Here is a 16,791-nt window from a genome sequence, read left to right as displayed (position 1 = left end):
CACACCTACGTGTTAGGTCGTAAATCAAAGTCATAAATCATAATTTTGACACATGGTGCATCATATTTTCTTCTTCTGATGTTTGATTTATTTATTTATTTATATTTATTTAATGTTTATTTGACAGGGACAAATGGATAAAACATTGCTTTATAAAAAATACAAAGTAGCTTCCATGCATACAGGTTTATAGCCAAGACTAATTTGCAACCCCTGTCCCTGGTTAGGCTTGTAAGGTTAAAACAGAGATTACAGAGTATTGAAGCACAAATGTATAGCTATTAAAATATATACAATAAATACATCAAATACATCAAATAAGATGTGGGCTTAAATAGATGTAGTAGTCACTACACAGAATCTAAACAAATTTATACATTAAGTTGTAGCCTGTATAATCAGCGTTCACAAAGTTGTTTCAGTTTTAGCCATTGCTTTAAATGTGTATTAAAAACCTTGAGTCCTTTCAGTGTTTTAATTTCTGATGGTAAAGCATTCCACCATTTTATGCCATTTTAAAGTGATGTCTGACCAAATGTCTTTCTACGGTTTGCGACTATACAGCCTATACAGTGCGGCGCGGCTTTTCATATTGCTAAGCAACCACCGAGTAAGCTGTCTTGTCAATAAAATATTGACGCGTGAGCGCTCTTTTACTGTTAACTGTCATATTAGCAGAAACTTTAAAAATAGGACGCTTGCTCTGACCTTGTTTGAGGGTGAGAGGTGCACAAAGACGCAGGAGAAAGTGAGCGAGTGGAGTCCGGTTCTTCAAAGCCCTTGTAAACTTCCTTACCACAACGTAAGGCCCGCCTCTCCCCTCATTCGATTGGACAATGCGCCCGACGCGAATGACGTCGGGCGCTTCTCCGCTCTCAGCGCTTCTTCAAAAGCGCGTGCTGCGGCTGGCGGCAAAAACCTAATTTGTAGGGGGCGTGGTAAGGCTTTGGCAATCAGATGTCTAGTAGCAGTCAATCTGCTTCACAGCCAATCACGGGCCCCCTACTTGTTCGGGCCCCGGGGCTTTAGCCCCGCCTAGCCCTATGGTTAATGCGGCCCTGTGTGTGTGCACCTGCCCAACATCAGTAGAAATTAAAAATGTCTGACGTTGTATCCAAAGCCACAAGTGACACGGCGCTTGCGATAAAGAAGCGTACAAGTTTTACTGTTAAAGGAATGATGTTTTTCATGCAAACGTGTCAGGAAAAGAGATCGAAGAAATGCAGACAAGCCAAATTGTTCATGAATCAAATGGATGAATTGATGCATTCTGCAGACAATATCGGTGTAGTCAAGTCTCTTTTGGGTCAAATGATGACATGTGTTAATGAGGCAAAACAACATCATTTGTCATTTGTGTCATTGAACATAGGAATGATGAAAACTCAGGATGAAAAGGAAAGACAGAATACATATTTTGAACAAAGGAAAAACTGTTTTCAAACTTTATTGATGATGTCAAAGGGTGGTTATCAAATACAGGGCATTTATATGAACTTCCATATAAACCGCCTGATAATCAAACTGATATTAGGCCTGAGGACAGTGTATCCAATAAAGGTTCTGCAGCACGCTCAAAAGCTGCCTCTAAACTGTCAAGAACTTCATCTAGTGCATCTACAAAAATATTAACGTTTAAGGAGAGAAAAGGAACAACTTGCTTTGGAGGCAGAATTGAAGGTAAGAAACGCAAAATTTAAAGGTATTGCGGAGGATTTTCTATTTCCGGGTGGATCATCAACACTATTGGTCCTCCTTGTTGTCAATCAGGAGTGTTGTGCAATTGCATTTTTTTTAAACATGGAGAAGGCGGTTCTTTTCTAAAATTCGAGAAAATCCTCCGCTATACCTTTAAGGTTCTAGAAATAAATTCAAAGTGTGGCTCTAAAGTGTCAAAATGTGCATCTACAACATCAGATGGCATGAACTCTTACTTGGAAAGGTCAGAAATTCCAAGAAAATTTTAACTAAATCCAACTGCTGACCATTTTGTGCTTACCAATGAAAACTCTGAACCTTCTCCTAGGTGCTTATTAAATTCTGTCCCTGTTGGTGTTAAACCTAAACATGTTGTAATGCAACCACCCATACCTAATGTTATTCCTGCTTCTCAGGGACACAGCCACTGGTTTTGCAAAATGCTCACGACAATAATCAATCCACCAATTCTCCGGACATTTTGAACATCATGCAGCATCAAAATGAGATTACTGCCCTGTTGGTCCAACAAAACACAGCCTCTGCTCTGCCTATGAGAAATATACCTGTATTTGATGGTGATCCCCTGTATTTTAAATCTTTTCTCAGAGCCTTTGAAAATTGTATAGAGGATAAAACTCAAAATTTCAGTGACTGTCTGTACTTCCTAGAACAATACACTAGGGGGCAACCAAGAAACATTGTAAGAAGTTGTCAGCATCTGCCCTCTGAACTGGGTTACCAAAGAGCAAAAACAATTTTGATTGAACATTTTGGTAGTGAACACAAAATCTCTTCTGCTTATATGGACAAAATCAATAATTGGCCCTCGATAAAACCCGAGGATGTTAACGCTCTGCAGTCATATGCTTTGTTCCTTCGAGGTTGCGCCAATATAGTACATCATATAAAGTATATGAAGGAGTTGGACATGCCAGCTAACCTCAGGACAATTCTAATGAAACTTCCATACAAACTGAGGGAAAAGTGGAGAAATGTGGCATGTGATATACTGGAACAAACTGGAAGCAGAGCAGTGTTTGTTGATTTTGTAAATTTTATTGAAAAACAAGTCAAAATTGTTTCAGACCCGCTGTTTGGAAATATTAATGATGTTCCCCCACCACCCACACAAAGCTATCCACTCAAGTTAAGCAGAAAAGGAAAAGTGGTACCTTTGCCACCAGCATCAATGTAATAAAGGATGGACATAAAAAAAAAGGACTGTAGGAGTCGTTTGGATTGTGAAGTGTGTCACAGGAAACACCCATCTGTCCTGCATGTGGAGAAGGAGGATACTACAAGGATAACCTGCAAAGAAACTGTGAGCATTGTACCTGAGCAGCAGCAGACGTGTGGTCAAATTGGGGCTGGTGAAGAGGATACTGCTGTTTTTTCCATTGTGGCTGTGCTGGTGAAAAGTCAGAAAAGTATAAGGTTGTGCATACTTACCCTTTCTTGGACCCTGGGAGCTCTGGTACCTTCTGCACTGCAAGTCTGGCTGAAAGGCTGGGAGTATCAGGTAAAAATTGTAACATACTATTAAAGACACTGGGACAGACTAAAACCATAAATACCACTGTGATAACGGGTCTGGAGGTTTCTGGTTTTGATACAGAGGATTTTATTGAGCTGCCATCTGTTCTGGCACAAACAGAAATGCCTGTATCCAAAGTTAATCTGCCATGTCAGGATGATGTTGCCAAGTGGGCGTATTTGAGTAGCATTAAGCTACATGAAGTTGATGCAGATGTGGACTTGCTCATTGGAACTGACTCTCCCAAAGTTTTGGAGCCATGGGAACTAATAAACAGCCAATGTGGTGGAACGTATGCAGTGAGGACCAGAGTTGGTTGGGTCATAAACGGGCCTCTTCGTGTTGGAGATTCTGGAGGTGCTGGTGTCAAATCAGGATGCACTGTTGTAACTGCTAATCATATATCTGTGGAGCACTTGGAAAATATGTTGATGCAGCAGTACAATCATGGCTTTGCTGAAAGAACATACGACGAACAACTTGAGATGTCAAGAGAAGACATTAAATTTATGAAAATTGTGAAGGATACAGCAGTGCTTAACAATGAACATTATTGTATTGACTTACCTTTCAGAGTTGAAGATCCTATTTTGCCAAATAATCGCTGCATTGCATTACAAAGACTCCAAAGCCTGAAGAGGAGATTTAACAGAGATATTTCATTCAAGGCTCAATATACTGATTTTTTCAACAACATGTTGGAGCAAGAATATGCAGAAAAGGTTCCCACAAATGAGCCTGCTCCAAAACAAGGAAACTTGTGGTACATTCCCCACCATGGTGTACATCACACAACCAAAGGTAAATTGCGTGTTGTGTTTGATTGCGGCTGTACTTATAAAGGTACATCATTAAACAGACAGCTCTTGCAGGGCCCAGACTTCACTAACACGCTTATTGGCGTCCTCCTCCGGTTTAGAGAAGAGCCCATCGCTATTATGGCTGATATCAATGCCATGTTCCATCAGGTCCGGGTCCCACACAAGCATGTCAACTTCTTGCGCTTTTTATGGTGGCCCAATGGAGACGTTACAATTGAGCCAGAGGAATACAGGATGTGCGTACATTTGTTTGGAGCTGTATCCTCTCCAAGCTGCTCAAACTATGCACTGAGAAGAACTGCTGAGGATAATGCATTGCGATACTCACCCGACGTCCTCAGCACAGTCAAGACAAATTTCTATGTAGATGACTGTCTCAAGTCCACTGCAACAGATGAAGATGCAGTGAAGCTCATACATGGATTAACATGAAAATTAAATGAAAAGGTGGCTTCCATCTCCAAAAGTGGGTCACAAATAGCAAAAATGTGTTTGCACTTATTCCCATCAATATCAGAGCAGTGAGTTTGGAGAGCATGGATTTGGATAGGGACCAACACCCTGTGGAAAGAGCTCTGGGCATGCAATGGTGTGTTCAAGGAGACATGTTCAGCTTCAGGACGGCGGTACAGGAACGTCCACACACCAGGAGGGGCATCCTTTCTGTGGTGAGCTCTCTCAATGATCCACTGGGTTTTTTTGTCTCCTTTTATAATCCCTGCTAAATTACTGTTACAGGAGCTGTGTAAAAGGAACTTCAAATGGGATGAGCCAGTCCCTAGTGCCGTCTCCAGACATTGGTCTGAGTGGCTCTCTGAACTTCAGCATATGTGGAACGGTGCATTAAACCTAAGAACTTTGGAACACAAGTGAAAGCAGAATTCCATAATTTTTCAGATGCCAGTCAATCAGGATATGGCACTGTTTCATACTTGAGATTGGAGAGTGCTGACAGTGTGCATGTTTCATTCATCACAGGCAAGGCTCGTGTTGCTCCTCTAAAGCAACTAACCATCCCACGCCTTGAGCTTGCGGCAGCTGTGCTTGCAGTTCAAGTGAATACCATGCTGTTGTTGAAGGAATTACAGTTGCCATTGCAAAGGTCAGTTTTTTGGACTGATAGCACTACTGTTCTCAAGTACATCTTCAACAAAACAAAGCGCTTTCACACATATGTTGCTAACCGTGTCAGCACTATAAGAGAAGCCACGGATAAAGATCAATGGAGGTATGTAAATACCAAGGATAATCCTGCAGATGAAGCATCTCGAGGACTAAGAGCTCAGGAATTTGGGAAAGGAAAATGGCTAAGGGGACCAGACTTTTTGCATTTGTCTTCCACCGAATGGCCAAAACTCGACTTGGATTTCTCGTCCATCCCATCTGATGATCCAGAGGTAAAAAGGGAACTTAAAATGAATGCTGTCGCAACGCACAGTGACAACCCCCTCAGTCGGCTCATTCACTATTTCTCATCCTGGAGAAAGCTTAAAACATCAGTGGCCTGGTTGTTGGTGTTGAAAGAAAGACTTTTACTTTTAAGCCGAAAGAGGAAAGATTATGTGGTCAAGCAGAATGAAAATGTGGAAAAGGAGCTTAAAAAATTCAAAGCCGTGCTTGGAACATCCAGCTTGACACCAGAGCGTTTGGAGGAAGCCGAAAGGGCAATAATTCAGTTTGCACAAAACCAAAGATTCAGCACTGAAAGTTCCTCACTAAAACACGATCCAAAGACTGTTTCCAAAGACAGCCCTCTGTATCGCCTCGACCCCTTCATTAAAGATGGCATTCTCAGAGTTGGTGGACGCCTGTCTAAATCTGTCCTGCCGTTGGAGGTTAAACATCCTGTGATTCTGTCAAAAGATCTGCATGTTTCCCAGCTCATATACCGTCACATCCATTATCAACTTGGACATGCTGGACGCAATCACATGCTTTACAGATTGAGACAGAAGTATTGGGTTATAAATGCCAACTCTGCGGCCAGGAAGATTCTCTCACAATGTACAGTGTGCAGAAGGTACAGAGGAAAACTTGGAGAACAAAAGATGTCAGATTTACCAGAGGAACGAGTTGTGCCTGATAACGCGCCCTTTACAAATGTAGGCGTAGACTATTTTGGACCACTGGATGTGAGGAGAGGGAGAACTGTGCTGAAGCGATATGGAGTGATATTTACCTGTCTGAGCAGCCGTGCATTACATCTGGAGGTGGCGAACTCCCTCGACACAGACTCCTGCATCAATGCTGTGCAAAGATTCGTCTGCAGAAGAGGACCCGTGACAAGTATGAGGTCAGATAACGGCACAAATTTTGTTGGTGAGCAGAAGGAGCTGAGGCAGGCCCTGGCTGCTTTAAATCATTCTAAAAATTGAAAGGACTTTTGTGCAGGAAGGAGTGATTGACACCCCAGATGCACCCCAGCTGCATCTCACCAAGGTGGCGTTTGGGAGCGTCTGATTCGTTCTGTGCGCAGTGTACTTACCTCGGTTGTTGGACATCAACTGCTGGACGAGGAAGGCCTGCAAACACTGTTTTGTGAGGTCGAAGCAATACTCAATGACCGGCCAATAACTAAGGTCTCAGAGGATCCCAATGACTTGGAAGCACTCACTCCAAATCACATTCTTCTGCTGAAAGGCAAGCCCATTTTGTCACCAGGTCTGTTTGAAAATTCTGATCTGTATATTAAGAGGAGGTGGAGGCAAGTGCAGTACATTGCGGAGCTTTTCTGGAAAAGGTGGACCTCAGAGTATTTGCTTGTGATGCAAGAAAGACAAAAATGGACAAGGCAAAAAAGAAACTTCATTCCAGGAGATATTGTTGTAATCGCTGATGCTACAGCTCCAAGAGGCTCATGGATGATGGGTAAAGTTCTAAGTACTACAGCTGACTCAAGAGGACTGGTTCGCTCTGTGAAGGTCCAAACGAAGACCAGCATCCTGGACAGACCAATAACCAAGCTCTGTCTTCTCTTGGAGGCTAACAATTGACTATGCATCTCACTCTCTCTCTCTTCTGTTTTCTGTCTATTTGGGGTTTTTTTTGCAGGCATGGAAAATCTGAAGATGCAAGATTTAAGCTTAGTGTTTGGGTTATAATTATAGCTCCTTTGTGCTAACAGCTAAGGTTAATTGTGGGCAACTTACCGTCACAATTAGGGGCTGGGTTGTTGGAGCTATTTTTGCACTTTGTTTATTTTTAGGCTTAAGTTATAGTCTACTATATAGTCTTTAGTTTGGTCATGTGGTGCTATGTTAATTTGCATAAATGGGTTAAGGTGGGAGGAACCGAAAAGGCTGCGAGGGCATATGTTTTTTTTACCACAGGGTGAGAGAGGCAGCAGGAAATGTCTGTGAGCTTGCTTATCTGTGTAAATAAACCTCCTAGAACTCGTCTTTGGCTATGGACATTAGTTTATTTTTGTACCTCTAACCATGCGTAAAGCCTACCCATGACGCAGCCTTAGTGGCCATTTGGAAAAGTTTTGTTGTTATTAGTTTTGCTTAAGTAAAAGGACAAACAGCCACTACAGGTGTCATAACCTTAAGGTCACTGGTGCTTTACAAAGACTGTTTATTAAATCTTCCAACAAACATTACAGTGTTAAGGTTTTTCTCCAGTATGAACTCTCTGATGGGCTTTGAAGTAACTTGAATAAGCAAACATCTTGTCACACTGAGAGCATTTGAAAGGTTTTTCACCTGTATGAATTCTCTTATGATTTAGCAATGAAGACCCGCGACTAAAACTCTTTCCACAGAGACTACAGTGATGAGGTTTCTCTCCAGTGTGAACTCTCTGATGGGCTTTGAAATGACTTGAATAAGCAAATGTCTTGTCACACTGAGAGCATTTGAAAGGTTTTTCACCTGTATGAATTCTCTTATGATTTAGTAATGTAGACCCTTGGCTAAAACTCTTCCCACAGACACTACAGTGATAAGGTTTCTCTCCAGTATGAACTCTTTGATGGGCTTTCAAGTGACCTGAATAAGCAAACGTCATGTCACACTGAGAGCATTTGAAAGGTTTTTCACCTGTATGAATTCTCTTATGATTTAGTAAATTCTGCTTTAGACTAAAACTCTTCCCACAGACACTACAGTGATAAGGTTTCTCTCCAGTATGAACTCTCTGATGGGATTTTAAGTGACCTAACTGAGAAAAAGTCTTGTCACACTGAGCGCATTTGAAAGGTTTATCACCTGTGTGAAGTCTCTGATGAGTTTTAAGAGTGTGTTTGGTTGTGAAGTATTTTCCACATTCAGTGCAGTTGAAAGGCTTTTCATCACTGTGTGTCCTCATGTGATCATTTAGATCAGAGGAAGAGACACAAATCTTCCCACACTGCTCACAGTGAAACTGCTTCTTCTTCTTCTTCTTCTTCTTCTTCTCTTTGTGGTCTTCTGAATGATGTTTCTTCTCTTGTATGGTAGTAAAGCTGATCTCAGATCTGGTGAAGAGTTTCTGTTCTGTGTGTTTTGAAAGAAACATGAAACAGTTAAATTGTCGTCTTTTCATTCTTATTTACACAAAAAAATAGGGCTGCACGATATTGTGTTTTGAAAGAAACATGAAACAGTTAAATTGTCGTCTTTTCATTCTTATTTGCACAAAAAATAGGGCTGCACGATATATTCAAAAAATTCATTATCATCGCGATGGGTGTGAGCGATATACATATCGTATGGAGCTGCGATAACTTACATTTATTTTACGTGGCTATCATTTGTGTGTTGCATGCTTAGATTGTCCAAATTACACCAACCAGAAGGTGTTTCCCACACATTTACTTTACTTGGGCGGCTCTCCCAGGTATATTCACAACCGGCCATGTATATTTGGCATGAAATTTTGTCGATTTGCCCGTGATAATTACATTATGCGTGCAAGCACGTTGTGTCTTTTCAGATGAGTTTTCTGTGCGTTCGAGAACAAGCCATTATAGCTCAAACAATCAAAGAGTCATTATGTAAGCTGACCCTACATACTTTATAAAGAGTATACTTTTGAATCTGAAATAATGACGGATTAAGCTCTTTTAATCTGCAAGAGAGGAATAAAAAGAGAGGCACTTTTACTGCTTCTACACAAACCTATCAACTTTGTAATCTTTAGACATACATTGTCTATCATTAATATACTTTACATATAATTGTATAAAGTTAGTCTTTCTACACCTCTCACAATGTTAATAAATCCCTTTAAAGGGGGTCCTATTCACAAGTATTGCAGTAAAGTGCAAAAGTCTGTGTGCTCTTCCACTTTTCGTAGGACTCCTTGATCGATAAGCATATTCAGCTCACTCTGAAGGTTTTCCTTAATGTGAATGCTGCATTTACGTGGTGGGTCGATGAATGGGTTGGCCCCTTCTTTCAGGATCAGCTTTCCTGTGCCGCTAAAACTGCCTATTTTATCAAATTGGTCTGGAAAATTGTCCTTCAGTTCCTTAATGCCTCTTATGTGTTGTGGTTTGCACGTATTAGTTGGTTGTTTCACACGTTTGTTTTCTTTTTCAGACATGTATCTACATTTACAGTCACAAGTCTAAGCAGTTCACTTGTGGGTAATCCGACAACAGCTGGTCCAGGTACGTCAACAACATAGAATTTTGCATCTATCCATCTGGACTCTTTGTTCTGGCACGGCATATTGAGAATTCCATAACAGGGTATTATGTCACCGGTATACAACGTTAGCTTTATGTTAGATGCTGGTTTCAGGTGTTGCATATTTTGTGTTGCTGTTCCATACATCTGCTGGAATGTACGCAGTGGTAACGTGTTTCCTGATGCACCGGTGTCTATTTTTAACAAAGTGTGTATCCCTGTCCTTGTAAGTTTGGTGATTTAACATTCAGAGTTGTATATGCTTCATCTCTGGGTGGCTTCACATGGATGCTATGTAAGCACATTGCACTGGAGTAAAAGTGCTTTCGGTATGTACTCACTTCATCTTCTTTAGTATTGTCTACTACATTGATGCTGGGCTCATCCTTGTGCTTGTAGTCTCTTCTTGGGTAGTTATGTCTTTGGTATCCGGTGCGTGGTCGTGACTTGCTTCTGCGCTGCGCGGAGAACTGTCTTTGTTGTCTCGTCTTTTTACAGCATTTTGCCTAATGGCCTTTATTTCCACACATAGAGCATGTATCATTATATGCAGGGCTTTGCCTTGGTTTGTGGTTCCTGTCCCAGTTTTGACAGGTTCGTCCTCTTGTTATTACATGGACTTTATCCTTGTGTGGCACGTTGAGCTGTTGAATTTGTTCATTTCCAGCTGCTAAGGCTTCGTGTTTTCGTCCCTCTGCTAGTACTTCAGCAATTGGATGCCCTTTAGGCTTGCTATAAAGATCATTTCTTAAAGCATCAAAGGGAGTACTTGCAATGATAAGCTCAACTAATCTTTCATTAAGCTCTTCATCTTAAATTGGCATTTCAATGCTAGTGTTCTGACTCTGGTCACAAAATCATCAATGCTAGTCATCTGTTCTCTGTCTGTATTGCATGAGATGTAGCCTGTGAATTCTGAAGTTAACATTTCACTTTAGTTGTCCTTCAAAGAAGTTCCACAAGGTGTCAGGATTTATCTTATCTGCATCACTGAGACCACTTGCATTGAGTCGTTTTAAACCCTCATCTCCAATGCCTCTACACACTTTCCTAGCTTTTTATCTGCATCAGTTATTTCATCATCTTCCAGATATAGATTCATTTTTTGTTTAAATAAAGACATTGCCTCACTTAGATCAGGATCAGACCAGTTCATCATTGGTAGATCCGCTGCCATTCTTTAACTTTTTTTTTTGTAAATTTTCCTTGTGTGTTCCATTTTGCTTTCGTTGTGTTTCTTAGACCGATTCACAATTATCCACAGACAAGGTGCCTTCGGCGATCCGCAACATGTGTAACGTTAACAGGTGAAGTTGCATTGTGAAGTGAACTCCGTCAATAAAGATTAATCTTGTTGCACATTTCTTTACTTGCGTTGGTAATATTAGAGTTTTTCACCGCTGCCACCATGAAGTAATACTCGACATCTTCACTGTGTGTCTCAGCATCAAAAAATCATGCATAACATCACTTCCTGATTACGTACACAACGTATTACGTATCACAACACGCATCGCCATTATTGTATCTAGTCAGAAGAACGGGCTTTCACCGAAGCAGGTAGGGTAAATATGGTTTCTTTATTCACAAATACATGTAAAACTAAACTGAGAAGATATTTATATGGCGACTGAGCAGTGGGTTATGTAGATGTGTTTTTTCGTTTGCTCCGGGCTCTTATTTGGTGTTTTGAGTCTGTTTATAGCCTGTCAAGTCCTCAAACTTTAAACTTCGCAAGTCCTCAAACTTCGCTTAGATTTGAGGTTAGTGTATAATATTTGGTATAATATAATGTAAGATCAAACAGTAATGAAACGACCGACTTGAAACTAAGGATTTGACTCAGACTGCGCTCCGCATGGGGTTTTAACACCTCGTTTTTCTGTAGGATATTTTTTAAGAAAAATTTAAAATTTTTACAATGTTTTCAGCTTAAAAATACATACATACATACATACCATACATACATACATACAGAATATAAGTTTAACTTGTTGAAAAATACAAAACATGCATGTCTTAATTAACAATTTTAATAAACGAATATTCAAATATTCGTTCTTTATGAGCTTAAATATTTGAATAGTAAATTACTGGAAAATGCCCATCCCTAGTATTCACAAAGAATTTTAAGGCTAAAAGTAGTGCCTCCTAACTGGCGAATTTAGGAGCAACTCCTAAAAATAATGTGCTTGTCACTCCTAACTTTAGGACTCCTAATTTTTTTCACTAAGAGTAACTCACGAAGCATTTTAGCCCTAAAAGTAGCACCTAAGTCTGCAACAGCTTTAAAGAAGTCGGGAGGACTCCTAACTCACTAAGACCTATTCACAAAGGATCATAAAATGGCTTAGGTGCTGATCCTCCTTAACACGTACAGTTTCACCAACTCAAAAGCATTGTTTATGACATTTGTTTCATAATTCATTACATTCATGACAAGCAGGACATTTTTAGAATTACATGAAACAATAATGATATTATATATTTAATATTATAGGCCATCCTGTTGTCATGCTTGCCCCTTTAAAGGCTGCAATATCAACCATCGACTGTGATTGTAGTGAATACCACCACCTCTCGCAGTCGTCGGGGGTCCGTGACACAAGCAGGAATGCTGCATTGATCTGCAAACAAAGCCTCTCCCATCAGTGATGCGTGGGTTGATCCGAAATGAGCGGGGGCCTGCGGTCATCCGCGGTAACTAGTCATCCAAAAATATTTTTTGTGATTTTCGGGTCGCGGTTGGTTGGGTCGTTTGAAATAAAGATGCCAGTTAACTACTTTGAACAATTACTACACTATTTAATTTTTATTTTTTGCGTTCGGAGTTGAGGGTGGATTAGTTGAAAACGTCGGTCGGGTGCGGGTTGTTTATACCCGCGCATCACTGTCTCCCATGTCTCACCCTTAGGTTTGCCGAATTTCCCTTTTATTGTGTTTATTTTTTCAAGCACCAACTGGGCCAGCCGCAGTAACTGATTCTGCGTCCAGTTGGATAAAATTTACTTTAATATTCTTACATCTATCTTAAACAAAACAGTGAACTAAAAATAAATAAAAAGGAGGTTATTATATGATCTATATTGTTCATTACACCTCTTGAGGACCGAAACTGTGGAGTTGGAAATAATTAAAATATATTTTTGTACACACATATTTAAGTTAACGTTGCTGAATAAAGAAAGAGATAAAAATATTGTAGTCTCGGAGGTAAAAAGAGAGAAATAAAACATTTCATTCACGTTAACGGATCTTACAACCCAGTTTATTTATCCGCATAACGTTAGCGATCTCCGTTTTTACATCAATCAAAAGCTTCTTTTAACAACATACCCTCTTCATAAAAACGTTAAAATCAATAGAAAACCACTAAAATATATATTGTTCTCTCATATTTAAGTAACTAAATGACAAAAGAGAGAAAAGAAATCTGTAAAATAATGTTTGTTTCTGAGGTAAAATTAAACGACCGTGACGCGAGTTCGCCAGCGCGCGCTGGAGGACCAGTGTAGAAAAGCGCGTGCTGCAGCAGTGTAGCACGCAAACGCAGAAATAAAGAATACAATGGATTTATTCATGTTTTCATTTAATTTCCTTAAAAATGTGATGGATAGCAGCAGTAGTTAACACACACGGAGCAGTGGGCATTTACAGAGCTGCCCTGCAGCTTTAAGAAGTTGTCTGAGTAAAAGCCATCCATTCTATTAAAGTTTTTGTATTTCTTAAAAAACCTACAGGAAACGTTCTGGAAAAAAAGAACCAAATGGAAACCATATGGGAACGTTAGGGCAGTGCCGGTCTTTCCTATACGCAAACTACGCAATTTGCATAGGGCCCCGCACCACTAGAGGGCCCCCTTGATTTCAGAATTATTTAAAACCATTATATCAAAGAAAAATTATTATTATGTTTAATGAAAACAAGATGCTATAATTTAAATAATTTGCAAACTTTCGAATTTATGCGGGTTTTTAAAAATACTTGATGATTTCTTAAATCAGTGGTATACTCGGACAACATGCAGGCAGTTTCTCAATCCGAAGGCTGCAGCCTTTAGAGGTCACATCTGTAGGCTGCATATGCGTCATAAAAACGTATTTCAGAATATTAACAATTATAATGTTGACTATTATTCTTAGTTAATGGTTAATTGTTATATTATGTTTATGACTTGCAAATGAAATGCTTATTTAACTTAAATAAATCAGGCTTGATGACGTATGCAGCGCGCATATGCGACATCCGGAGGCTGCAGCCTTCAAATTTAGAAACGGCTGCGTGCATGACGCAGAAGGGTGATTTGGTAACGATGCGCATATTATATGCTCACCATTGATTTAAAACAAAGCTATCCGTCTGGGGCAGAATAAAGGGGAAAAAACGTGAAGCAAGGGAACAAGATAAAGGATTTGCGCGAGCAGATTACATACAAAGTCAATGCAAAGATGCATCCATACGCGTCCTAGCATGGGGCGATGCAAATGACGCGAATTGGGTGACGCAATTGCCGCGAAAACACGCGCTTTTCCCTTTGAACTTCAAGAACGCGCTCTCGCGCAGGATAATTTGACATCATGAGAGAGAGAGAGAGAGAGGGAGAGACGGAGGGAGAGAGAGAGAGAGAGAGAGAGGTAAGAATGGTGCCCACGTCGAGAAAACTTATTAGAAGACTTGAAATTTGTTAAGGATTAAAGTATATGTCACTCGTTTAATTACAGTATGTTAACTGGATAACACTGGATATAACTCATTGTATAGTTTAATAAAATAATGTATTTTGATTACACAAATCAAACCTAAATATATGATTGTTTTAGCTGCTGACCAGCATAGAGAATCTGGTTAATTTATAAGACATGTTGCTGATACAGTAGTGTGTGTTGTACCTTTTCTTGTTAATTGAGTCTTTTTGGGCATCTTATGCCTAGAATTATTCAAGGAGATTGATTCTTTTAACTTCCTTTAAAGTTTGATCAGTTGTGCATAATGACATGTGCAACAAATGGATATAGGGTGTCAAACTCATAGATTTGCAATATTTAAAATCAGACACTATTTTTAAAATATTTGGGGTCAACCTCTGTGACAGCTTTAAAGGGACACTTCACCCATTTGTATTAAGCTGTGTATAGTTAGAACTCCAGTCATGTTTTTGAATGGTCATGCATCATTTCCTCAGTTGTCGCTGATACAGGAGAAATACAGATTTCAGTGTTGCACTTCCTTCTTTCAATGATGCAAAAAAATCATCATTTTGCATCATTGTAAGCAGGAAGTGCAATGTCTTTGTTGAGGGAGTGAGACTACAAACACCCCTTTTCTCTGTAAAATAGGCACCAAACTCTAAATGTATGTTACATTTCGACTACAAATATGACACACTTTCAATAAAGATTAATGTTTCTACGGGTGAAATGCTCTAAAGCTGAAACTTATCAAATCCTATCAGAGGTCCAGAATGTCATTGAAACACACCAGTGGCTTTGCTGTCATCAGTATTGAACATGTTACCCCTCGAAGTACCCCTCCCCACAGAGCCCCCCCCCCACATAACAAATCCCAATTTAACCCCTGTGTATTAACAGTATGTATTAATATTTAATTTATTTTGATTCATTACATTCATTTAGATCAGGTTAATTTTTTAGTGCTTCTCACAACACATTTTAAATCAAAACAACTTATCAGCAAATACATGTTTCATGTTATAATCAGCAAGTTTATCAGTCAGGGTTTCAAAGTAATGTGCATATGGGAATAATATACAGCTATAAGATAATACACTATGTGGTTAGTTAACAACTAACTAACAGCAACATTGACTGGGTTTTACCTAGATAGCACAGGTACGTCTGTAAGATGTCTGGTAAAGATTTGGAGATCTGGAATACATCTTGTGTGTAAAAACATCTTATAAAGGAAAAGAGCTGCTTTACATACATTCTAAATCAAAAACGTCTTGCAGACATCTTCAATATGTCTATATGACATCTTTTAGGAGACGTCTCACAGACGTATTACAGATGAGAAAACAATCTAAATAAGACATCTTGCAGATGTAAACACAGACATCAAATAGACGTCTCCGAGATGTATGTGTGCTATCAGGGTCTGAATGCACTGACAGAGGGCCCCTCACAAAGCTTTGCTTAGGGCCCCCCAGCATCTAGGACCGGCACTGCGTTAGGGTAACGGTCTGTGTTTGCTGGGCTATCGGTTTTTAATAAAAAAATATCTAAAAATGTGTTCTGAAGACAGTCTGAGCACTTGGGGGTTTATTAGGATGACACAGGGGTAATTGATTTAAGATAAAATTATACTTGTGGGGTGAACTAACCCTTTAAGCCTACATGCTGTTTCTCAATAAGTTTTAAAGATATCCTAAACTCCTTTAAAATTGTAGTACTTACATTTTTGTGGGGTCTTTTTGTGACTGAAAACCCAAAACATGTGCTCACATGGTAAAATTGTTAAAAATACAACAATTAAGGAGACATACCTGATGGAATAAAATCATCATCTTCCTCAGTGCGATCTTCCTCTTCTGTGTGTTCAGTTTTGATTTCTGTGGGTTCAGTTTTGATTATTGTGGGTTCAGTTTTGATTATTGTGGGTTCAGTTTTGATTTCTGTGGGTTCAGTTTTGATTTCTGTGGGTTCAGTTTTGATTTCTGTGGGTTCAGTTTTAATCTTCATCATGAGGTTCGTGCAGTCGATGAGTTTAACTGAACACATCTTCAGTTTGGTCTGCAGGATCTGCTGCTGTTCTCCAGCGTTACAGACAGAATCCAGAGACTCTGTGGAGGTTTGATCCTCCTGTAAGCTCTGTTTACTGTCACACACTGTAGTGTCCTGAGTGTCTGTGAGCTTTGACTCAGTATAACAGAGTAAAGTCAGACTGAGATCGGAGTCCTGTGTGTGTCTGGATTTCTCTTCAGAGAGTTTAGAGTCCAGCAGTGTCTGTGGTGTGCGGCTCTGATCTCTGCTCATCCACACTGAATCCAGACTCCCATCATCAGTCACATACACTGAAGATTCACAACAATCCACATCCTGACAACACAACACACACAGACAGTAAGATTAGAAATGATTTGATGTTGTCTGATTCAGGTAAATGA

At 39.8% G+C, this 16,791-nt stretch overlaps 1 protein-coding gene across 1 annotated transcript in view; it reads right to left on the bottom strand.

Annotated features, from left to right (window-relative positions):
- LOC129437108 (sterile alpha motif domain-containing protein 3) overlaps positions 1-16,791 on the bottom strand; it is a 95,479-nt gene that overhangs the window by 78,390 nt on the left and 298 nt on the right. The window contains exon 2 of the mRNA XM_073863479.1: positions 16,171-16,723. Coding sequence (XP_073719580.1) covers positions 16,171-16,723 — 553 coding nt within the window. The remainder of the gene's footprint in view (positions 1-16,170; positions 16,724-16,791) is intronic.

Source organism: Misgurnus anguillicaudatus, chromosome 24, assembly GCF_027580225.2.
Source record: "Misgurnus anguillicaudatus chromosome 24, ASM2758022v2, whole genome shotgun sequence".
In the NCBI taxonomy this organism is placed as follows: Eukaryota; Metazoa; Chordata; class Actinopteri; order Cypriniformes; family Cobitidae; genus Misgurnus; species Misgurnus anguillicaudatus.
The sequence above is the reverse complement of the archived record's forward strand: the minus strand, read 5'-3'. Positions and strand labels throughout refer to the sequence as shown.